The sequence below is a fragment of the Euprymna scolopes genome, chromosome 41, assembly GCF_053919585.1.
Source record: "Euprymna scolopes isolate OS-2025 chromosome 41, ASM5391958v1, whole genome shotgun sequence".
NCBI classification, from domain to species: Eukaryota; Metazoa; Mollusca; class Cephalopoda; order Sepiida; family Sepiolidae; genus Euprymna; species Euprymna scolopes.
In genome coordinates this window covers 72,722,032-72,747,699 of record NC_136522.1, presented here as the reverse complement: position 1 = coordinate 72,747,699, position 25,668 = coordinate 72,722,032, and the positions used below count along the sequence as shown (strand labels likewise).

The window sequence follows — 25,668 nt, the reverse complement described above, 5'->3', positions numbered from 1 at the left end:
GTTGGTGGAAAAACACGTTTTTATGAGAGTGTGTTGAAAGCAAATATCTTTTTCTTTTTTTTTAATTTTTGTTTGGAGTTTATAAACGTCACAGGGAGATAACTCCATGTAAAGCGCCGACACTCCCTCCCCATCTTTAATAATTTAGCTTTTCTTCCTAGAAATCAAACCTTTTGCTTGGTATAACAAATTGTTTTTCGCTGTAAAAAAAAAAATACTTGATAAAATTAAGTGAAATTCTTTTTTGGAGAACTTCATTCTATACCGGATATGTACAATTTAAATTTTTTTTGATATTTTCATTTTTTAATGTGTTGATTAAACTGTACAAGTACCAAGAACACAAATGGCTGCCTCCATCTGTTTTATAGTCTTAAGGGGCAGATAACTCTCCAAGCACTTTGAAATAAGTGTAATTCTAAATATGCACTGCATTTTATGTTAAGATTTAAACATTCGACTTTCTTTAATGTGTTCATTAAACTGTACAAGTACAAAAATCTTACTTACCCTTTTTATGCATCTGAATTTTTTTAGATTTTTTGTATTGTTCGAACTACTGTTTTCGTATTTGCTGTTATTCGCACAGCATTTCCATCGATGTAACCTTCGATTTTCTTTGTGTATATCTCAGCAAATTTCGGGAATCTGCGTAGACCCATGACGTAGGGAATAAAGTACTTGGTAAAATTCAGTTGTAAGTTACTCGGGCAACACTCAAAATACTATTACGAATTGCTTAAGATTCTAGCCATGATTGACAAGACATGTGCATGCTATTCCCATAGATTAAGCGTTTTGTTCGAAATTCCCTGCGAATTAATAAATTTGACAGAAAAAAAAATCTTGAGTTCAACAAGATACACTTGAAGGAGGTTATATCAACCAAAACGGGGAAAATAACACTCAAGATGAAAACAGTAGTTTGAAATTACTACCTAAGAGCATGCTATCCCCCCCTCCTGCCCTCATTATTAAATAAAGGGTTCTGCTTGAACTTCTGTGCGGATACCGTCGGGTTTGATAATGTTCGTTATTTATTTGTTTCTTACTAAAATGATTGCTTTCCCAATTTAAAAAAGGGAAGAGGGGATAAATTTTTAAAAAATGAGAATAGTTTCTTGCGTTAACAGTATCTCTTGTTCCTTCATTTCCTGTTCTTCCTAAGTAACCCTTATCCCTGAGTGGCTTCCGGGCCTTGATAAGTGGTGACCACCTTGTAAAAAAAAAGAAAAAAAAGTAGTTAAAAAAACCAATATGGCGATCGAATCTTACCTCAAATCTATTGATTATAAAAAGGGCTCCGACTTCTTAAAAAAAAAATGACAATAAATTCTGTGAGTTTGGAAAAGTACACCTGAAGAAAGATGAGAACAGTAGTCCGAAGAATCTAAATAATATGAATTAGACTTTTGGATATTGATTTTTGGGGTTTTCTTTTGTTTTTTTTTGTAAATAGGCCTACACAAGCCAGTTTATTTCTTTGGTCATGTTTGGTTTGATGATGTGCGAGGATAGAATTTCCATGCAAACACGAAGAAACGAAATCATCCAAGGTCTAAAGAAATTGCCAGGTAAGAATCCATATACATCCAGCATTTGTTTACAAAAATCACTCACGGATAGTCCGGATTAGTCATGCTGTTTCTCCATGTTTCGTGAATGGTAGTGTATAGACATAGCGGCCGAGAAAGAAAAACAGTTTTTTTCCTCTTGGAATCCATCTTCTGAACATTTTCATCTCCAACCATCAATTGACTGCGAATAACGGTTCAATGTGCATGATAACTAACAGGATAGAATGATAAAAGTTTTGCCCTAAAGAAAACAACACTACAGATTTATTTTTTAAATTTTTATTGAAAAAAAATCGGTTCGGGTAACTTGATTATGTAGTAGAGCTGACATCTATTTAATGTACCTATTTACTATGCCTCCCCACGGGACCGAGTTAGACACCAGGGTCGTTTTTTAACATGGAGAAAAGGTACAAAAATAAAAAATTGTCTCAGTCGTGAAGGACTGATCCTCCACCGAAAGAGAACAAGAAATGAAAGTGCAGCATCTGAAGAACAGATGGTATTTATTTGCTCCCCCACTGAGCAAATTAGGCACAAGGCCGTTTTTAATGTGAGGTAAAAACCAGCTCCCCTAAAAGTAGGCAAAAAGGGGGCACTCTGGTTACCAAAAATAATAATTGTCCCAGTATAGAGTTTCCCCTCCATTGACTGGTACAAATTATCTTAAGTGCAGCATCTGAAGAACAGATGGTATTTATTTGCTCCCCCACTGAGCAAATTAGGCACAAGGCCGTTTTTAATGTGAGGTAAAAACCAGCTCCCCTAAAAGTAGGCAAAAAGGGGGCACTCTGGTTACCAAAAATAATAATTGTCCCAGTATAGAGGGTTTCCCCTCCATTGACTGGTACAAATTATCTTAAGTGCAGTGCATCTGCCGGAACAGATGGTATTTATTTGCTCCCCCACTGAGCAAATTAGGCACAAGGCCGTTTTTAATGTGAGGTAAAAACCAGCTCCCCTAAAAGGGGTCACTCTGGTTACCAAAAATAATAATTGTCCCAGTATAGAGGGTTTCCCCTCCATTGACTGGTACAAATCATCTTAAGTGCAGCATCTGCCGGAACAGATGGTATTTATTTGCTCCCCCACCGAGCAAATTAGGCACAAGGCCGATTTTTAATGTGAGGAGTGAAGGGAGGGGGAAGGGAAAGGGGGGACCAGCTCCCGAGAGGTGGGAAATGGGAGCTGGTTAAATGTCAGGCATGTGGGGTTGCCCCCACATCTGGTCTTTGCTAGTCATAGCTAGTCATAGCTTGCAGCATCTGCCGGAACAGATACTACACTTTGATCTTGACCAAAAGGCCAAGAAGTGCCTCGATACAAGTCTGGAACTGGGAGCATGCCTTTTCCACAAGAATTCGGCAAATGTAGGCAATCAGGTTGTCTTTGATGTTATAGAAGGTCATGTTGATGATGTTCCTGACATATGATTAAAGTAGTCGAGTGAATTCAGGCCGGGAGATGAGACGGGGGTTCGTGAGAGAAAGGTACAAAGTTGTAGCATTCCTTCTGAAGCCAAACCTGGGTCTCTTTGGACTTGTGGGCCGGTGCCGAGCCCTACTGCCACATCCAGGGTCTTCCATCGGCCACTTGATTATGCCAGGGGATCACCACACTCTTCAGCATGTCCAGGTAAGCTTTGGTGTTGACTTTCAAGCCAACTTCGAAGATGTGAGGTGGTATGATGTGTTCCTCACTTGAAACCACACCAAAGACCATAACCATGGCTAGAAACTTTTTTATCACCTTGGGCATGTTCCTGTTAGCCGTTGCAATCCAGCGATGCATTTTGAGGATGCTGGCAATGGTCCTGTTGTCATAGCTTGGATCGGTAGAGAGCAATAGTTGTACAACAGTGCATCTCTGATTTCACTCATTGAACATTGTGTCACCACTCTTTAACATATCCAGGTACACTTTGGTGTTAACTTTCAAGCCGACTTCATAAACGTGAGTTGGCATGATGTGGTCTCCAGTTGAAACCACACCAAAGACCATAGCTGTGGCCAGAAACTGAGCTGTGCTCTCAAGTGTTGGACCATCCGGATTTACATCTCTGATCTCACCGTGTCACTTTCAGACATGATAGAAGGCTCTTATCGCTCTTGGGATTTGTACACAATTGGCCAACTAGTAGATGGTCTGCAAAAAAAAAAAAAAAAAAAACAATTTTCATAAAATGGAAATGGAATCATGTCGTCCTTTCTAGGGCAACAATTTTATCGTTCGACCCTGTAGCTTTCACATCTCCAAGAATTGGCTATTAAATAATATATTGGAACATTTCAAAATTACAGAGAGCTTCATGACAAGTTAGAATATTGTTATTCCTTCAGTTCGGTCTGAAATCATTGTCATCAATATCATTTACAAGACTTGTTGAACACATCCTAAGGATCAAATGGACATTTTCTTTTTAGACCGCCATGTCTAGATATTATACCCTCTTGAATAAGTGGTCACAATTAGCATGTGCCTGCTGTAAGAAAACTCTGGCATACAAATCTAAAATAATTTAATTATGAGGTAAAATGCCATTTGTTGTTTCCTTTCGGAAGCTTGCTTTTCAAATCTCACTTTTCTGACCCTTGTCAGATTATCCTCGCATGAGATAGACTATTTCTCTTGAAATTTAAATTAAACAAAGGATTAAGATTTTTTTTCATCAAAGATTTTTTTTTTTCATATTTTTATATTTTAATTTGTGCTAAAATTTGGACCAAAAAAATTCAGTCATTTAATTAAATTTTTTTTTTTTTTCTCGCACACTTATTTTTCAGAGGACATAAAGGAAGTGCTAAAGTTGGATGAGGCAATCCGTAAACTTTCTGACGAACTTTATCAGCAAAAATCTCTTTTGGTTATGGGAAGAGGATACAATTTTGCAACTTGTTTGGAAGGAGCTTTGGTATTTTGACTTTTTTTTTAATTTTTGATTTTGATTTTTATGTTTAGTTTCTTTACTTTTCTTTGTTTTTCTTTTCTTTTTGTTTTCTTTACTTTTTTTGGTGTTTTAACATTTTTTAAAAAAATTTTATTTTGTTCTTTTTAATTTTTACTTTTCATTTCTTTTTCCTTTTCTTTTCTCTTTCTTTCTCTTTTGACACTTTTTTATCAATTTCTTTTTTACAATTTATTCTTTTTAATTTTTACTTTTCATTTTTTTATTTCCTTTTCTTTCTGTTCTTTTCTTTATCCTTTTTCTTGTTTCTTTTCTTTATCCTTTTTCTTTTTTCTTTTCCTTTTTATTTTCTTTTCTCTTTTCTTTTCTTTTTTCTCTTTTTTTCATTTTTCTCTTTTCTTTTTTTTCTCTTTTCTCTTTCCTTCTCTTTTTTCTTTTTTTCTTTTTCTATTTTCTTTTCTTTTTTTCTTTTTCTTTTTTCTCTTTTTCTTTTTTCTCTTTTTCTTCTCTTTTTTTTCTTTTTTCTTTTTATTTTTCCTTTTTATTTTTTCCTTTTTTCTTTCGTTTTTTTTCTCCTTTTTCTTTTTTCTGTTTCTTTGTCTTTTACTTTTTGTCTTTTTCTTTTTTACATTTTTCTTTACTTTTTCCTTTTTCTTCATTTTCATTAAATAAAACATTTTTAAATGTATTTAAATTTATTGTTTGTCACTTTTTTCCTACTCAAATGAAGTTTGTAATTTATTTTTTCTTTTCCTTTTTTAAGTTAAAATTTTCAGTATTTTTATTTCATTAAATCTTTTTTCTTTCAACTTCTAATTGAATTGTTTTGTTAATGTTGGATATTATAATGGATGGCACCCCGACAGATTCTGACAATGGACTATTCCTGACGTCACTTCCAGTAACCAGTTTCTGCTATCAAGTAGTTTGGAGCTGAGACTCACAGGGAGTGGGTCGTAATCTTCCTTTGTCCTTCAATTGAGCGGAGTTCCACTCAACCAATATCTTTTCTGTATTTTCTGTTAATATATATTTCATTTTACTGTTTCCAAACCCGTTTTTCTTTCAACATTGAACTACAACTCTTCACAAGGTCGGTTTGTCTTTGATGAGTTGTATAATGACACAATGGACTATATTTTCAATAATCATAATGAAATACGTGTAAGGCATTTTTAATTAAAATAAGTAAAATAATTAAAAATAAAAGATAAAATAAGACTTATCGGTTTTCTTTCAACATTTAAACCGCAACAATATATATATATATATATATATATATATGTATGTATGTTGAATATTTTTTTTATCTTATCTCATATGACAATTATTTCTTTAAATCTTTTCGTTTGTTTTTATTTTCTAAATATTTGTTTTTAATTTTATTTTTATTCATTATTATTTTTCTCTTTGATTTTTTTTTTTTTTTTCCTCACAGAAAATCAAGGAATTGACGTACATGCATTCAGAAGGAATCATGGCAGGCGAATTGAAGCACGGACCCCTTGCCCTCGTAGACAAAGCGATGCCCGTAATGATGATAGTGATGAGAGATAAAGTTTATTCCGTAAGTTGAAGCTCTTCATTCTCAGGAGGTGGGGTTTGGAGTCCACAAAAGAAAGGGACAGTTCTACATAGATTAAATACATTGTTCCCATACAGATAAAAATGCACAAATTATTTACAAGTAATATGTACAGAGTGGAACGATAAAAATTGTCGCCTTAGAAAAGACAACATGATTCCATTTCCATTTGATGAAAACTAGTTTTCTGTTTTTGTTGGTGCAAACCATCTACTAATTGGCCAGTTGTGTACAAATTCCAAATTCTATCATGTCTGAAAGACACAATATTCAATGAGTGAGATCGGAGATGTGCCACTGTACAACTCATGCTCTCTACCGATTTTTGTTGGTGCAGACCATTTACTACAGTTTAGCTTCATGCAACAAAAACTACCCTGCATATTTAGCTTTAACCCTAACACATCCCATCTTTCAGATGGCTCCTCCTTCAGTGTTGCTGCTTTGACACTCCCCCACTTTCTGGGAAGCACCTCATCTAATTCAATTTCCTCAATCTCCAATGACGTTCATTGATTATGGTCTTGAATTCATTTTCTTACAGTGCTGTAAAAAATGGAAGAAAAGTCAGCGATTCTTGGAAAGTCTTGCAATTTTAATCCATGGAAACAATGCGAAGTTAAAATTTTTCTGATTTAAAAAAAAAAAAAATAAAAAAAAAAAAAAAAAGAGAGAGAAATTTGTTTTTCCTTTTCGTAAAATGCCTTGATAAATAATAGTAATTGTTGTATCATCGAGTGTGTAAAAAAATATATAGATATAATAATATAAAATAAATTTATTCTGATAGGTACAGCAATAGATGTCCGTGTCAGGTAGCAACAACTGGTGCTGCCTAACAAATTCAGCCCATATTTATATTTCCTTTTAGAAACTGTTATTGTTACTACAGAAAAAAATACAAGAATGCTTCTGTATGCTTGTTGTATTATCGAGTGAAAAAAAAATTTATAACATATATACAGGGTGACCCAAAAAAAAACAGGACATTCAATTATTTTTCTGAGCATTTTACAGTCAACGGAGAAAAAAAGGCCAAAGACCCTTGTGTTTTGATGTGATGTTTTGAATATAATAAACTAGTTATGACCAAAGTTTCATTTCATTCAGACAAAACACTAAGAAATGGGGCCTAATTAGAGTTGGGGCCCGATTTTGGGGTGGGGTCACCCTGTGTGTGTATATATATATATATATATATATATATATATATATATATATAATGTCAATATTTCTTATTTTCATACATAGAAATATGAATGAACCATTTTTTAATTTTTTTTTTTTTAATTTTTACTTTTTTTATTGTTACTTTTTTTAAAAGTTTTATTTAAAAAAATTTTTTTAATGTTTACTTTTTTAAAATTTTTACTTTTTTAAAATTTTTACTTTTTTAAAATTTTTACTTTTTTAAAAATTTTACTTTTTTAAAATTTTTACTTTTTTTTTAATTTTTATTTTTTTAATTTTTACTTTTTTAAAATTTTTACTTTTATTTTTATATAATTTTTTATATTTTTCAATTTTTATTTCCGATATTTTTTCACCTTTATTTTCAGTATTTTTATTTTTTTTTATATTTTAATTTTCTATATTTTAATTTTTTTAAATTTTAGTTTTTCCATATCTTTACTTTTATATATCTTTACTTTTTATATTTATTTTTTCAACATTTAGGCTTTTTTATTTTTAACTTATAATTTAGTCTTCCATTGTGAAATTTTTAATCTTAATTTATTTTTCATTTTGTGTTTCTTTTTCTTCACAGAAATGTATGAATGCGCTTCAACAAGTGAAAGCCCGACATGTGAGTTTTTTTTTTTCTAAATTGTTTCATGTTTCATTTACTAAATGATTTTAAATCTTAATCAGATGACCACAATTTAAACTACTCATTCAGTGCCTATGTGGTTGAGTCAGCTCCACTCGTGATGGTACGGTTATCCACAGAACGGATACATCATTCTGATAGATTCAATCAGCAGTTGTGTAATCGATTGATACCTGCTCTTGTTGGAGGAGCCACCATGATGCACTGTGAGAAAGCTTCACATGCCCCTCCCCAGTGACTTAGTTGCACTGTAGAGAACCTACTGTTGATTTTATAAAATAATTTTTGTATATAATGGCTCGAATTAAAGTTTAAAATGCAAATGTCAAGTATCATGATTCAATTGTGTTTTAAACAGAAACATTCATCTTGAATGTGTCTTTGTCTTATCAAAGAACCTACCGTTGATTTTATACACCAGACCCTTCTGCTTGTGCAGTGGTAAAATTTCTCAAATGCACTTGTGATGTTAGGCTGTATAAGGGTGTTAACATTGGTTAAAATCGGACAGTTTCTTCTTTAATTGGATTTTTTTTTATTATCGATTTTTGATAGTAAACCTATCTAAGGAATAGAGATTTTGGTATTTTTTTTTTTTTTACATCAAACATAAAAATATCAAAATATTTATGAACTGTTTTTTCCAGTGAGATTTTGTTTTAAAAATATTTATAAACTGTTATTTTCACAATATTTTGGTCTATGTAATCTCCGACCTTCTTCAGGTGTATCTTGTCTACAAGGACCCATGGCACAGTGGTTAGAGTACTTGGAAAAATTGTAAAAAGTGATATTGTCCTGAAGGTTGAAGGTTACTTCCTCAGTGTAGGCAACTGAAAAATATGATTCCAAAATACTTAGGACTATGACATGGCTGACGGAACAAGAGCATGCAACCCCGGTGAAGTAAATAAAGGGTTCAGCTCGAAATTCTGAATTTCTGATGAATCCAAAAAAAATGCAAAAAAAAAAACTAGTTAATAAACAGATTATTGGAAAAAGAAACGGTTCATAAAAATTTTTTAGAAAAAAAGTTCTATTTTGTTTCATGTAAAAAATAAATAAATAAATAAAAATAAAAAAAACACAACAGTGCATAACGTTTTTATTATAAATTTTATAATTTTGTTTTAAAAGTTACAAAATATACATTGTCGGTCATCCGAACCTTAAAATTTGTCTGACGTCACTTTTGACGAATGGCTTTGTAAACAACAGACTTTTAACAAAAGCCAAATCCATTTTTCGTCAAATTTGCACCATTTTGTTATTTTTAAGACTTTGCATTTTATTATGACAAATTTTCATCTTTAAATTTTTGGATTTCTTGAGAATATGAATTTTTATTTATATTTATTCATTTTTTTATCATTTAATTTATTTATATTTTTATTTATATTTATATTTTTATTTTGTATATATTTTTATTTTATTATATTTTTATTTATCTATATTTTTATTTATTTATAATATTTATTTATATTTATATTTTTAATTATATTTTTATTTATATTTTTATGTTTATATTTTTATTTATATTTTATTTATTTTTATTTTATTTTTATTTTATTTATATTTTTATTTATTAATATTTATATTTTTAATTATATTATTTATTTATGTTTTATTTACTTATATTATGTTTTTAATTATTTATATTTTTACTTACGTATATTTTTAAATATTTATATTTTTTATATATTTATATTTATTTATTTTTATTTATTTAGATTTTTTATTTATATTTTTATTTATATTTTATTTATTTTATTTATATTTTTATTAATTTGTTTTATTTATTTTATTTATCTTATGTTTATTTCATTTTTATTTTATTTAGATTTTATTTTATGTGTATTTTTATTTATTTTATATTATTTATTTTTATTTATTATTTTTATTTTATATTTTATTTATATCATTTCTATTCATATTTTATTTCATTTATTTATTTGTATGTTTATATATTTATTTTCATTCATATTTTTTATTTATCTTTATTTATATTTATATTTTTAGATATTTTTTATTTACTTTTATTTGCTACTTATCCAGAACCTGATCCAAGAATGCGTCTGTCAGAAAATAAATTTAAAATACTAAAAACAAAACTTTAGCACACAATAACTAAATTTAATTATATGAAAGAATTTTTTTTTTTTTCAACAAATATTTCAAAGAAACAAAAAGTTTAATTTTGAAAACGAAAACAGAAATAATTATCGGTGAAAATCAGAAGTATTTCTTTTTTTATGGAAATATTCAAGTTTGTTTTTTAACAACAAAAGTATTTCTTTAATGGAAACAACTATGATGGAAAACATTTTTTTTTTTATCAGAGAGTGGTTTATGTCGACGCGACCTTGGGTCACGTTCTGGATCAGTACTATTTATTTATTTGTTGACCTTTAAAACCCAATGTTTATGATCTTGTATTATTTGACCTTTGACCTTTCACTGTTACTGATACATTTCTCCTTTTCTCTGCATGCCCTTCCGCCATCTACTTTTTAGTAAAGTCTTGTTCATTCCCTTTCTTTCTACGTTTAAACCTGTAGAAATCTTGCATGACTTTTGGTAAAATGTTGCTTTCTCAATTATCCCAATTTTTTTTTTAAATCAAACTTTAGAAAAATAATTTTATAATGTTGAAATCAAAATTTTTAAAACAATTAAAAAATTTTTGGCTTTTTTTTTTTCCAAAAGTTATTTTTTCTGACCAAATTATCTCTCTTTACTAACATTTGAGCATTAACTTTAGAGCGGTGGTTCCCAACCTATTTTGGGCCATGCCCCACCTAGGCATTTCTAAAATCCTGATGCCTCCCCTTTGTGATATTTAATATATAATATGGTATAGTAAGCCCAAGGGTGCACGTCCTGCCCATGCCCCACCAAAATATTGACATGCATGCCCCCACGTTGGGAATGACTGCTTTAGAAGAACACTAAAAGCTGGTGGTTCTTCGTTATTGCAGCGAAATTCAAAAATTGAAATATTGACTTCCAAGTGAAACCAATGGTATCTACTAGTGATGGGACTATTCCAATATTTTTTCCGATTCTGATACAATTACTGATTTTGATTCTTTATTCCTGATTCCGATACAATTACCGATTCTGATTCTTTATTAATTTCTAAATATTTTACTACATAGTTTTATTTTTTCTCTGATTACTGTAAAAACATACATCCAATGTGCTAATATTTTCCTAAATATGAAAATATATTTGTTGGAGGACGATCGATTTTTAGTTTCACTGGTGATTTAAAATCAATAAATATTTATTATTTTACCATTATTACCAGCAATGGAAGATTTACTGTAAACAAAATCAAATAAAAAAGACAATTAAAAGAATCGTTTTGGCATCGGAAAATCAGTACAAATTTTTACGATTCTAATACCCTCAAATATTCCAATTTTTACGATTAATTGTTCCAATACTCGTATCTACTAAAATTGTCATGTTGCAGTAATGAACATATCCAAAAACTACAGAAAAACGATAAGATAAAAAATGAATTATTGATTGAAACAGTTTTCAAAGACAATTAGCAAAAATTAAGTTTTGCGAAAAAAATAAAAAAATAAAAATAAAATAGAAACCAGAACTAAAGGGGATAAATATTTTCTGAAAGCTGAAAATCTTTGGCAAATTTAGCAAAACTCAATTATTGCTGATTGTCTGCAAAATCTATTTTTGTTAATAATTTACTTTATCGTGTTGTTTCGTTTTTGTTTTTGTAATTTCTGGATATTTCCATTACTATGGCATGACAATTCAGTAGATACCATTAGTTTCACTTAAAATTCAATATTTCGATTTTCAAATTTCGCTGCAATAATGAAAGCCTCCCCAAAAATGATTGTTTGTTTACCAATGTATTTCAGGTGAAAATATTACGCACTTAAGTGTCATGGTGAAACTAGTATAAATTCCAAAAATTGCGGAAAATAATCCAGTAGAAAAATAATTATAAGTTTTATCCTATGTTTCAATATGGAAGAGCTGTGCGACCACTTCAGTATAACAAACCGAGTTATCTCCCTTTATTATAATTTCCTTTCAGCACATTTTCACGATGTTAAAGACTGATTCTCTTAATAGCCGCATAAAGACTACATTTTGTATTCTTAATGTTATCAACTTTTTTTACAATTCATCTACAACTATTGTCGCATTTTCATTTTTTGTTAAAAACTATGTTATTAGTATTATAAGCTTTGTCACATTAAAAAAAAAAATGTTGCCGCAGCTTTAAGTTTCATCCTTGTTTTATTAAAGAGTTTCATCCTTTATATTTTTTAAGGTGCAAGACTAATTTCTTTAAAAACCTTACCATAACATCTACTTTTTAATTAAAAAAAGCCCCAGCTTCTTAAAATGTTTTCGTTGAAAACATTTGAAAAAGAAGCTGCGTTTTTTTTTGTTTTTTGTTTTTAATTCGTCATAGCTTTCTTTTTTAATGTTTTGATTTAATAAAATATCGTCAAATCGAGCGTCCTAAATGATGAGATGTAAAAAATGAACGAATTGTCTCCCTTTGCACAATGACAAATTGTAAAACAGGGCCAAAAAAGTCCATCTAATAACATTCCCATGGTCATAAAGTACATTTGTGTGAAATTTCAAAAAACTAGCCCAGCTATTTTGGAGTACTTAGGAACGAACTCGCACACACACACACACACACACAAAGTGCCTTTAATAGAGATATATAAAAAAAGAAACAGAGGACAACTGATTTTTTTTTTTTTCTGATTTAATTCAATTACAAAAATATTAGGCAAAAATACCCTGCTTCCACACACACAACATTTCTGTGCTCGTCTCCCCTGTAAAATCCAAGAAAAATACTCTATCTCTCTCTCTCTCTCCTCCGTCTGCATTTCCATTTCCGTTTTTGCATGTTCTGCTTTTTGTTAGCTTGACTGTGTTGTTTAGTTTTCCGCCTTTCCTCCTCGTGTCTTCTAGGGCGACCTGATTGTTATTTGCGACTCTGGCGATCAGGAAATCCAAGCCCATGTGAATAAATCGATTGCCGTTCCGCACACAATCGACTGCCTCCAGGGCATTCTTAGCATCATTCCGTTGCAACTTCTCTCGCTCCACATTGCTAAAAAGCGCGGATGCGATGTAAGCATGACATTTTCTCCATCTCATAACCTCCTCCTTTTTTTTCTAACCTGCATGGTTTGGATCCACTTAATGGCATGACATTCTTTTTTCTCTGTCAAGATGAGGGTCAGTAGGTCTCTGGAGTCTGCAATCTGCCTTCACTAATAGTGCATTCGTGAATAAAATGAAATGAAAAGCTAATGCTATTTCAAACTTGAGCGTGATTGTCCAACTGACAAAATTCTATTTCAAACTTGAGCGTGATTGTCCAACTGACAAAATTCTATTTCAAACTTGAGCATGATTATCTAGCCAACAAAATGTGAGTTTCTTGAGTCTGTGGTCACTAAAAATTACTGCATTCTTCCAGAAAATGCAATGAAACAAAAGAACAAATCTTTTCCGTGTTACGATTTCAAACTTAAGCGTGATTGTCTGACCAATAAAATCATATTTCAAGCTTAAGCGTTATTGTCTGACCAACAAAATCATATTTCAAACTTAAGCGTGAAATCATATTTCAAACTTCCAACTGACAAAATCATATTTCAGACTTAAGCATGATTGTCCGACTGACAAAATTATATTTTAAACTTAAGCTACGATCATTAAAAATTACTGCATCCTTCAGTAAAATGCAAGGAAACAGGAAAGCTAAAGTGTCCGACTGACAAAACTTGTGTGGCAGATTATCAATTATTTTACATTTGAAAGTTGACTCCAGTGATCTTCATCCTCCATCTTTTTCTTTTTGCGAAACAGTGTTTTCTTTTGTTTTTTTGTTTTACTCCAAGTTTTCATGCGTGTTTGTTGTTGCCGACTGTTGCTGTTGTAGGGCCGTCCAATTGTCATCTGCAACCAGCATGACGAAGAGACTCTGAGGCATGCCTACAAACCGGTGGAGGTGCCACACACTGTCGATTGCCTGCAAGGTGTTCTCACCGTCATCCCCATGCAGATACTCTCCTACCACATTGCACTGAAAAGAGGATACGATGTAAGACAGACTCGGCAGCCGATGGAACTCCCTCAACAACTTTGGGAGATTTTAATTTCTTCATTTTTTTTTTTACTTTTGTTTAAATTTTGTATTAATTTTATCTTTTTTTTTTATTCTTTGTTTTTATGTTTCATAAATTTACATTTGAATTTTAGGTTTTTTAAATTTAAGAACCAATAACGAATATTTTTGAATTTGTAAAATTTGAAATGATGACGTTTCTTAAATGTTAATTAAAAAGTTTTAATGTATAATAAACCAAGTAAGGTTTGCACGTAAAAATCCAGAGAATCTTTACTGTGTTTATATAATAGTGTGCAATAACTAATAGAGCTAGCTGACCTGTGTCCTGGCATTGCCTGGGGAAGGAAATTAGCTCAAGAAATTCAATAGGTCAGTTGGTCATAATGGATGAACTCAAAGACTTTGTTTATTTTCTGCCAACTTCAATTTTTCTGATGCTCTTTTCTTGATTTACCAACTTTTTGATGATAAAATTGTCCACTTTTGAAGAAAAGAAGTTTGGTTTTAAAACATGAACCAAAAAAAACTTTAAGCATAGACATTGCTTAAAAACTTTTATTGATCGAGCAATTACGATGCTTGAACATATTCAGGCATCCGATTCTTTCAAAAGGTGATTTTAAAAAAGATATATTTTGGGAAACAGGGAGCAGGGAATTCCAAAAAGCAAACGATCCAAGAAAAGACGAGTAAAAAAAAAATAATTAAAATTAACTCAATCCAATAAGTCAGTGGATCATAACGGATCAACTCAAAGACTTTTTATTTTCTGCCAAATTTTTCTGATAACATCTTTACTTATTCACCCACTTTTTGGTGATAAAGTTGTCTCGTCTATTTCGGAAGAAAGAAGTTTGGTATCAAGAAAATTTGAGAGATACATTAATATTCAGACGTCCAATTTTTTCAAATTATTTGAATTTGTAGAATTTAAAATGATGAAATTTCTTAAATGTAAATTAAAACATTTTAATATATAATAAACCAGATAAGGTTGATATTCACACGTAAAAATCCATAGAATCTTTACTGTGTTTATTTAATAGTGCTCAATAATTAATAGAGCTAGCTGAGCCATGCGAGAAAAAAAGTGAACGAACTGATTTACGTTCCGGTAACATTGGAAGTTAGGAAGTATGTTAGCTGACTATAAATAATACTTATTCACTTTGGCCAGAATTGGATATTTGTGCAGTTTATAGATTATGTTGAAATACTAACATTATTTAGAAAGCCATTCTTGATCGAAAAGCCCTCTCATCGGGCCTCATCAGATTGTGTCGAGCTAGTGAGCTATGTACCTGACTAGCTAAACTCATCTGAGGAATCTCGCATATGATTGAAATAAATTTGAGATTGGACTAAGTTTTATGTATGCTTTATTTCACATTGAACTGCCATATTTGAAATTTCCTACAGCAACTATCTGATCTTTTGGGAGCAAAACCATATATATGTGATGGGACGATTCCAATATTTTTACCAATTCTGATACAATTATCGATTCCATACTAAATTACAGATTCTGATTCTTTATAAATCTCTGAATATTTAAATATAAAAGTGTTATTTTGTCCCGATTACTGTAAAAAAAAAATGTGCGTATATTTTCTCAAATGTAAAAAACACACTTGTGAGGAGGTGATCTAGAGATTTTAGTCTTACTGGAAGTTTAAATCAATAAATATTTATTTTTTTATTACTACAAGCAGTGGAAGATGTTTCTTGAACCAAAATAAAAAAGATAATTTAAGGAATCAGTTTTGACATCGGAAAATAAGCTCAAATTTTTCCGATTCCGGTACCTCAAAAAGCTCTGATTTTCTTGATTCCGATTAATCATCCCAACATATATATTAATGTGTGTGTGTGTGTGTTTTTATAGGAACAACGTGTTTATTTAACTATATTTCACCTTTTCTTTATACCAATCCTTTATCTTATGACGCATATAAAAAATAAATGACAAAAAAATCTTCCAAATTTCAAGATGTTGTCCATTTCTTTGTTTTGGTTTTTTGCTCAGCAGACACTTCCAAACAAAACAAAACAAAGAAACCATCAATTTTTTTAACTTTGACCCCTATTATGGCCCTTAAATTTATTGTTTTGGGCTCAAATCAAGTTATTAAATTAGATCCATGTCCAAAGAACCTATATGTAAAATTTCAAGTGTTTAGACCCAAAATTGTCGGAGGAGTTTGGTAGAGTTCTCAAAGGTCAAATCGTTGAACTTTGACCCCTTAACAGCCAAATCTCTGGGCGAAACCTGATCACATAGATTTTCCCAAATCTCAGTACCCTGTACATCAAATTTCGAGACTAGACTAAAAATTACAGAGTTATTGCATAGGGAAATGTACACAAACACACATACACGTTCATTTTTTATAGATATACTAGCATCTCAGCCCGGTGTTTGGATGGGTGTGTTGAGCAAAAAAAAAAAAGTGCTAGTAGGAAGGCAGGCTCGAACCTGTACCGCGAAGGAGGAAAAGAATGGGAAAAAACCCTGACGTCTTTGACGTTACGACCACCGCCAAACCGGAAGTGTCGTAGGTTTTAATTAAGGCTTGACAATCGAAAGGAGAGGATGACTTTCAAAAATATCGGCGAAAAAAGCGACCCCCCCTCCCTTTAGAAAAGTGCCCAGTTGAAGGTGAAGATATTAATGTTTTCAGCCAATTTTTCGATATTTGTCGTCTGAAAGGTCGAATTTTAAAATGATACTGATCTTGGTAAAATCCATCGCCTTTGTCAAAAGTTTAAGGCAGACATACATACATACATACATACATACATTTAAACAGATGGGTGAGATTTATTTTAAACATACATACATACATTTATATATTGGAAACTAAAAATTTTCAACCCAAATCGATTAAAAAGCTCGCCGTATCTCTGAATACCTTCTATGTAAAATTTCAAATGTTTAGACCAGAAATTGTCTGAGTAATTTGGTAGAGACCGCAGAGGTTAATTTTTTAAAAATTTGACCCTTATTATGACTCCTTAACATTTATTGTTTTGGGCTCAAATCAAGTTATTAAGTTAGATCCATGTCCAAGGAACATATATATAAAATTTCAATTGTTTAAACCCAAAATTGTCAGAGGAGTTTGGTAGAGTTCTCAAAAGTCCAATCGTTGAACTTTGACCCCCTTAACAGCCAAATTTCTGTCCGAAAACTGATAACGTAGAGTTTCCCAAATCTGTGTACCCTGTATATCAAATTTCGAGTCTGTAGACTAAAAATTGACAGAGTTATTGCGTAGGGAAATGTACACAGACAAACACACACACGTTCACTTTTATAGATAGATAGATAGATACATAGATATATAGATAGATAGACTAATAGATTAAACAAAAAATACATACGTATACATAAATATATGTGGAAACAATTTTGTGTTTACTTTAAACTTTTTACAAAAATATTATGCAAGTATAAATCATGTAGAATATCTGTATGAATATAATTACACGTAACAGTTAACTCTAGATGATCATCCCATGAGAAAACCGAAAAAACTAATAGGAAATTAATTAAAATGAACGTTTAAAAGAATATGCAAATTAGCTAGATCTTTTTCTAGTGAATGCATTTCCACAACCCATATATAAGAAAATTGTATTTTCTTTTTTAAATAAATAGAAAAGAGGATTTTTAATATAAATATCAATACACACAAAAGAAAAACGAATTTATAGGAATATAGATAGATAGATATATGCGCACAAACACACACATTCCAGGTGATTCTTTTCCAGGGTAAAGCAACCAATGAAGTTTTAATGAGGTTAATACAAGAGAGCTCAATACAGAAGTAGAGCAAGATACACTTTTTATTTGTTTTACATAAGCATTAATGTCTCTACACATTCATGAGCATGCTTCAGGCATATCAATGCTTATGTAAAACAAATAAAAAGTGTGTGTATGTGTGTATATATATATATATATATATATGATGGATGATGGGCGCATCCCTAAAGACCTTCTCTATGGCGAGCTTGCCTCAGGCTCAAGAAAGAGGGGGCGACCCCATCTTCGCTACAGGGATGTCTGCAACCGTGATATGAAGGCTCTCTCGGTGGACAGGAGGAAAATGATACGCCAGGGGATTATCATCAGCGAGAGGACCCTCCATGTTGAAAACGCTGCAAGGAGAGCTAAGAGAAGAGCGAGTGTACAGGCGGAACAGCCGGACGAAGCGGCAAATTGCATAACAACCTTCGTATGTCAAGGCTGTGGCAGACTATGCAAATCAAGAATTGGTCTCTACAGTCACACAAAAGGATGCATACAGGCAACATCTTAATACGGTGCTGATCCATAGTCGTTTCGACTGACGGATGCCACACACACACACACACACACATATATATATATATATATATATATATATAATGTGTGTGTGTTAAGTTTTATTTTTACAAGCCATAATTCAGTATGAATTACTACCCTTGGGAGTTTAGGAATTATTATTTCCCTTACAACTAAATAGCCCCCCCCCCAGTTTAGGGACGTGTATGATGATATTGTATGACCAAAGCTATATTTATGTAAATATAAACGCATGCACACATATTGTTTTTATTCATTTATCAAATTTATTATCCAAAGACATGTTTCGCTATATCTATGACTTGTCAGCATGGCAGACTATAATTAGTCTTGATGCTGCACCTACAGAGCCTAGGTATAGTCAGCCATGCTGATGATCCATAGATATCGCAAAGCCTGTGTCCTTGAAAAATTTTTTAATAAATTAAAGAAATGCACGAGGTGCGTTCAATAAGTTTCCAGACTTTTTTTTGTTCACGCATTTAAAATTATCGTAGACTCTTGAAAATTCAGTATGTTATTGCTATACATCTTATGAGATGACTGACCAATTTTTATGATTTCAGGTTAAAATGAACAGCTACAGCAGGAATTGAAATACACCCTACTAAAGCCTGATTGTCACAGCTGGTGAATTTTAAAAATGCAATCTGGACGTGAGGACCCTTAAGAAGAACGATATGCAATAAAATTCTGTTTTAAACTTGGAAAAAAATTCCACAGAAACGTATGGAATGCTGCAAACTGCTTTTGGACCATTTTGCATGAATCAAGTATCAGTTTTTGAGTGGCATAAGAGATTCAAGGAAGAAAAGGGAGTCTGTGAGAGGTGTGGGAGGAGAAAGGGAGTCAGAACCCCAGAGTTGATTGGTCAAATAAAGAAATATTGTCTCTATACAGACATTAAGCGCACAATTTGATGTCAGTGTGGGAACTGTATGCATAATTATTTGCAAGGAATTGAAAATGAGGAAGATTTGCATGAATTTTGTCCGAAGCAAACCGATGCAAATGATATTGCAAACTTATGGATGACAGACCATCGGAAATACAATTGCAAACTTATAAATTACAAACCAATGCAAATGATATTGTTAAGTTATGGATGACAGACCATCGGAAATGCAATTGCGAACTTATAAATTACAAACCAATGCAAATGATATTGCAAAGTTATAAATGACAGATCATCGGAAATACTATTGTAAACTTTTATATGACAAACCACGAAAATCTATTGCAAACTTATGAATGAGAGACCAACTTAAATGCTATTTCAACGGAAATGCAATTGCAATCTTATAATAAGGGTGCTCAGAAGACTATTTAACCAAGATGGGCATCAAGACAGTTCCTCACCCTCCCTATAGTCCAGACCTTGTTCCATGTGACTTTTGCTTATTCCCTAAGCTCAAGGAAACCTTAGAGGTTTTTGTTATGAGACAATTGAGGAGATGAAAGAGGCTGTGATGGGAGTCATTGACACGTTTACATAAGAGGACGTCTCTCTGGGCCTTCCAGAAGTTGTTGTAACAATACAAGTGTATTGCAGTCTGAGGAGATTACTTTGAGGGGGATTAGAATTTCAATCAATAAAAGTGCCCATACGAAAAAAGTCTGGAAACTTATTTAAGGCACCTTGTATAATATATATGTATATATATAAACATTTTCTCCCCTAGCCTCACTCTCAATATTTTTTATTTCTTTTTCAACTTTGTACCAAAAGAGAGAAAAGAATCTTTAAAGAACGAAAAGTGCATTTTGGTTATTTTGAAAGAAAAAAATTTCTTTTCATTTTTGAAGAACTCCTTTCAGAACAGGGGGAGATAAATCAAGAAGACTAACCTTTTTTTTTTTTATTATTTTCTCCTAAAATAGCCAAAAAGCACAAGTGGCAAAGGTTCTTCTTGAGATAAGAATCCTCACTAACTACAATTTGCTTGAAAATGTGGAAAATAAGGTTAAATGGAAATGAACAAGTAATCTTTTTTATTAGTATTTTAAGACTAGCAGGGCTACTTGGCATTGCTCTGGGCAAAAGGGTAGCATTTTTTATTAAAACTTTTATCTATTTGTCTCTATTTTTTCTCATTCCCACTCACACACACAAACACATACACACACACACACACACACACACACACTCTCTATCTATCTATATATATATATATATATATATATATATATATATATATATCGCACACGTGTGTGCACTCTCACAAATTCCTTTTTCAAAAATTTCTTGAGAAATGAGTCCGCACAAGTAACTCCTTAATTAAATGAAAGAAGCTGAACAGTTACTTCTCTTTAGCTAGTACATAAAATACCTAAAAAAAAAAATTTTTTTAAATAATTTTTTTTTTTAATAAATAACAAACGAATGCAAATATATATTTATTTAAATAAAAAAAAAATTTTTTATAAAAAAAAAATTTTTTTTTTAAATAAAATTTTTTTTTTTTTAATAAAAAATTTTTTTTTTTAATAAAAAAAAAAAAAGATCGTTGTAGCAATAGTTTACGGTAAAATATTTTAAAAAAAAAAAAAAAAAAAATTTTTTCCTGAATTTTAGATATTATTAATCCAGGGCAACATCAATCAAGAAAATGCCAACTTCTATGCTTTGTGTAAACCATTTTATAATCTCTTTTCCAAAAGTGGAGAAAACTTTAAAAACTTGAAACGAAAATCTGGTAAAAGAGAAGTCTATTTGATGATGGTTTCCTGTTTTAATATTGGAAATGAACAAGTAATGTTTGTAAAAAAAAAAATGGGTTCTTGTGCAGAATTCTCCTCTACATTTAAAATTAAAAAAAAGAAAACTAAAGAAAATAAAAAACATGATGTACATACTCGTGACAGAATAAAAATATCATATTCCAAAAATCGCGTTAATTGATTAATTAGCTTCATTAGAAAATCATTTTTTGTGCTATATTTGGATAAAACGCTGCTTGCCAGTTTCTCATTTCAAAACCATCATCAAAAATATTTGAAATAAAATACTTTGGTGCTTCTATATTATCATAACGAAAAAATATTGAATTTCAAGTAAAAACAAATGGTTTCTACATAATTCTCATGTTGCGAATAGTAACATATCCAAAATTTATGGAAAACGATAACGTAGAAAATTAATTATTCATGAAAAACGGTTCCGATAAGGTTACATACTGAGTCAGACATATTGGGTTACCTAACGTAAGCAAAAGGGGGAAGTAACTCATTTGAAAGTAGACATAATTTTTTAAAAATAACTTTTTTTTTTCTATAAAAAAATAACTTTTTTTTTTTCTATAAAAAAAACTAATTTAATTTGAGAAATTGAAAACTTATTAACCTCCCCTGTTAACTCTCAAATTCAAATCGGTAGATTTTGAAAGCAAATTGCGAGATTTTACAAATGTCTTTTTTCATAATTATTTTTCTACCTCATCGTTTTTCGTAATTTTTGGATATGTTACTATTTGCGACATGACAATTACATAGGTACCATTTGTTTTTACTTGAAAGTCAATATTGTTTTCATTATTATACTATTTTTTTTACTAAAACTTGAAGCCCATGCTAGCAAGTCTGCATAAATTTGCTTAATATTACATTTGCTGTAGTTACTGAGGATTTTTATGTTGAGAGGTACCAGAATAAAAAGCGCTTCCAGTTTGCTCGTAATTGTTCTGCGCGCTCTTTTAAAGGGAGATAACTCCAGTGCATTTCTGTTTCTAGGTTGACTGTCCGCGGAATCTAGCAAAGAGTGTAACAGTGGAATAATAATGAGGAGTGCGCGTCCGAAACCATAATGTAAGCGGTCCACGTGATATGTATATTATTGGTGGACTATTCTATCTTTCCTCTCCCCCCTTTTTTTGTGTTGAATCATTTTGACTTCAGCGTAACTCACGTGAAAAAAAAAAAAATAATTTTTTTTTTTTTTTAATTTTTGAAACTTTTAAAACCACATTAGGATGTAAACTATTTTTTTTTTAATTCAAACATTTCTTATTAATTTTGAATTCAAAAAAAAAAAAAATTTTTTACAAAATTTTTTTAACAAACTTTTTTAAAACCACATTAGGATGCGAACTATTTATTTTATTTAATTCAAATGTTTCTTATTAATTTTGAATTTAAAAAAAAAATTTTTTGCAAAATTCTTTGAATAAACTGTTTTGAAACCAGATTAAGATGCAAATTATTTAAATTAAAAAAAAAATTCGAATTTTTTTTTTTTTAATAACTTCAAATGTTTCTTACTAATTTTGGATAATAAAATATCTAGCATCAATAGAGACCAATATTTTTTGGTTTTTGTATCAAGGCTGCATGCTAGGGTTCTTGCATACGATACTGTAAAAGAACTCTTCACTTTAAGCTTTTTTAGAATTGGCAAAAAAACTTAACATTTTTAACAAAAAACAAAAACTCTTTAATAAAAACAAAAACATTTTTAAGAAAAACAAAAAAAAAATTATTTTCTTCTATCCTGATGGCAGATATTTTACGATCCAAAATTAAGAAATATTTCAATTATAAAAAAAAAATTAATTTTATTTAAAAAAAAATATATTTGCATCTTAATGTGGTTTCAAAACTGTTGAGCCAAAAGTTTATATATATATATATATATATATATATATATATATATATATATATAAAATCAAATTTTAGTCATTCAATAAATTTAATAATTTATGATGTAAAATTTGATTTATTTGCTCTATCTTTTATATCGAGCAATTTTTATGTAGGTGGGATAGTACTTATAGAATATTATTGCCAATATTTTGTAAAACTTATAATCACAGGTTTCCATATCAGTTGATTGTTAGATAATTTTATTCTGAAGTGTGTGTGTTTGTATATATATATATATATAATACTACAGTAGAACCCTGGGATATGATGGCCCTAGGATACTTTTTTTCTTTTTTTTTTTTTCAGATTACGATGTGAAATATGATGTCTTTCTGGACCCTGGTTACAGTATTTGGTCTGCCTTAGTGTTATTTATAATATTATTTGGTTATCTACATGTATCTTATATAGTGTACTGCATTTTGTTGCTAATTTTTAATGCCATATCCCAGGGTTCTATTGAAGCTGTAGATACTTGGCGTTGCTAAATTGAAACATTGACAAACGGAAGGTTCGGTTGTACTATTTAAGATACGAATATTGTAACTTATGTTCCACTTCCAGCAAAATTATAAGTTGAATTTATGGAAGCTTATGTTTAGGGCAATTTTCTTTGAACTGCACGAAAAGCGTCTTATTAGCATTTTCTCGTGCATTGCGCTTAGGAATGAAATGAAATTGCTTACTTGCGCGAGTGAATCTCAGCTACAAGCAATTTTGCGTCATTAAACTTCCTCTTGTAATAATCTATCAGATAAGTGATATTGCCCCCCCCCCCCGTGGGGGTGGGGGAGTCCACTAGTGCTGCAAACTTGATGAACTGTCTATTTTGAAATGACCCGGCAGTTCTTCCAATATGTGGAAAAATCGATTGGCTTCTATTAGTTTGCTGCATGTAATGTGCTTGAGAGATGTTGGGGTGTCGGAAAATAGAGTTGTGACTGGTAGCTGTTGCGGTGTAGCTAAGCGTTTTGTATCTCGTGTAAAATCGCCTGCAGTTGCGTAGTTTCTAACAATTGGGTCGTTTGGTGAGAGTGTCATCACTTGTTTTGTTTTGTTTTTGTTTTTTTTGGTCAGGCGCTTGTCTCTTTAGGGGAGAGTTAATTTTGTTCAGTCTACAACAATACCATTTTGTTTGCCCCGACGGTTTAGCATTTCGTGAAATAGAACAAGGAAAGCTATTCCATGTGTGAGTACATTTTTTTAGACTCTCCATATATATTTACTCCTAGGATTATGAGAAAGTATATACTATTGAAGTATGGCATATATAATTCGATAGTGTGAACACATATCTGAAAAAAAACATGGCAGAAACACTAGAGGAAGACCTCCAATCTGTAGTGGAATGGGGACAAAAATGGATGGTCACATTCAATGCTGCCAAAACTAAGCTTGTTTCCTTCAATAATTACAAGAAACCTTCTCAACCACCAATAGCAATGGCTAAAGATATATTACCTGAAAGTACTTTTTTCAAACTCCTCGGCTTAACATTCACAGGGAACATGAGTTGGAACAGATACATTGAGAACATTGCCAAAGCCACTGTGAAGAAGGTGGGCTCTCTCTACCATGCTAGAAAACTACTTACGCCTGAAATTATCCCATACCTCTATAAGGCTACCATTCATCCATGTATGGAGTATTGTTGTCATATTTGGACTGGTGCATCTACTACTAGTCTCTCACTCGTGGGCAAGGTCCAAGAGAGTCACCAACCTGATAGGCCCTGAACTGTCATCTAAGCTTCAACTTCTGTCCCATCGACGAAATGTTGCATCCCTCTGCCTGTTCTACAAGTATTTTAATGGTGAATGCCTCAACAAATTACAAGCACTTGTATCTCCTTGATGTAAATATCCCTGATAAGCAGCAAAATCCCACCCCTTCACAGTAGAGATCCCTAGATATAAGAAAGCCTTCTATTCCAATAGTTTCTTCCCCAGAACTGCTAAACTTTGGAACTCCCTTCAGAGATTCTGCTTTCCCAACTGTACTGACATGCAGAAGTTCAAATGTAATGTGAACAGACATCTTGCTGCTCAACTCCCTACATAGTATCCCTGCAACTTATGTCCCCGATAGCCCCCTACATCAAAATGGCACTGTGCCTTGTTTGGAGTGAATATGGAATATATATATATATATATATATATATTTATACATATACTTTCTCATAATCCTAAGAATAAATGGGGTGTCTCGAAAATTCACTCGCACTTTGAATATCCTATAAATTAAATTACGAATTGTATCAAATATTAAGCTCAATGAAAGTAAATTCCCACCTTCAGAGCATAATTTTTTCATCCAAAAATTAAAAGATGGAATCAATTCACATGCGTTAATTTTTATTAAAGTTTTAAGGCAGATGCCTAAATCTTCTATTAACATCTTACACGTGTTTCATTGGATAGCAAAAGATCACTAAACAACTCCTCAGACGTTTAGTGATCTTTCACTATCCAACAAAACACGTGTAAGATATGAAATTTACCTGAAGTTAAAATGATTGTTGCTTTGTAATATCAAATCCCCCCTATCCACATCCACCCTGGTTTTACCGCTTTTTTGTCTTTAAATTTTAGCTTTTATTTTTATTTATATTTTTGAATTCTATTTTTTAT

At 31.3% G+C, this 25,668-nt stretch overlaps 1 protein-coding gene across 6 annotated transcripts in view; it reads left to right on the top strand.

Moving 5' to 3' along the window:
• Window positions 1–25,668, top strand: part of LOC145266627 (glutamine--fructose-6-phosphate aminotransferase [isomerizing] 2-like) — a 151,631-nt gene that overhangs the window by 116,669 nt on the left and 9,294 nt on the right. For 2 of the 6 annotated variants that reach the window (XM_080122543.1, XM_080122540.1), the window contains 6 exons: window positions 1,460–1,574; window positions 4,361–4,488; window positions 5,921–6,049; window positions 7,836–7,874; window positions 13,858–14,019; window positions 22,130–22,204. In XM_080122543.1, the coding sequence (XP_079978669.1) occupies window positions 1,460–1,574; window positions 4,361–4,488; window positions 5,921–6,049; window positions 7,836–7,874; window positions 13,858–14,019; window positions 22,130–22,174 (618 nt within the window). In that variant the 3' untranslated portion in view covers window positions 22,175–22,204. Of the gene's footprint in view, window positions 1–1,459; window positions 1,575–4,360; window positions 4,489–5,920; window positions 6,050–7,835; window positions 7,875–12,878; window positions 13,041–13,857; window positions 14,020–22,129; window positions 22,205–25,668 lie in introns of all 6 variants that reach the window. The other 4 variants (XM_080122542.1, XM_080122539.1, XM_080122544.1 and 1 more) reach the window with 2 other exon arrangements.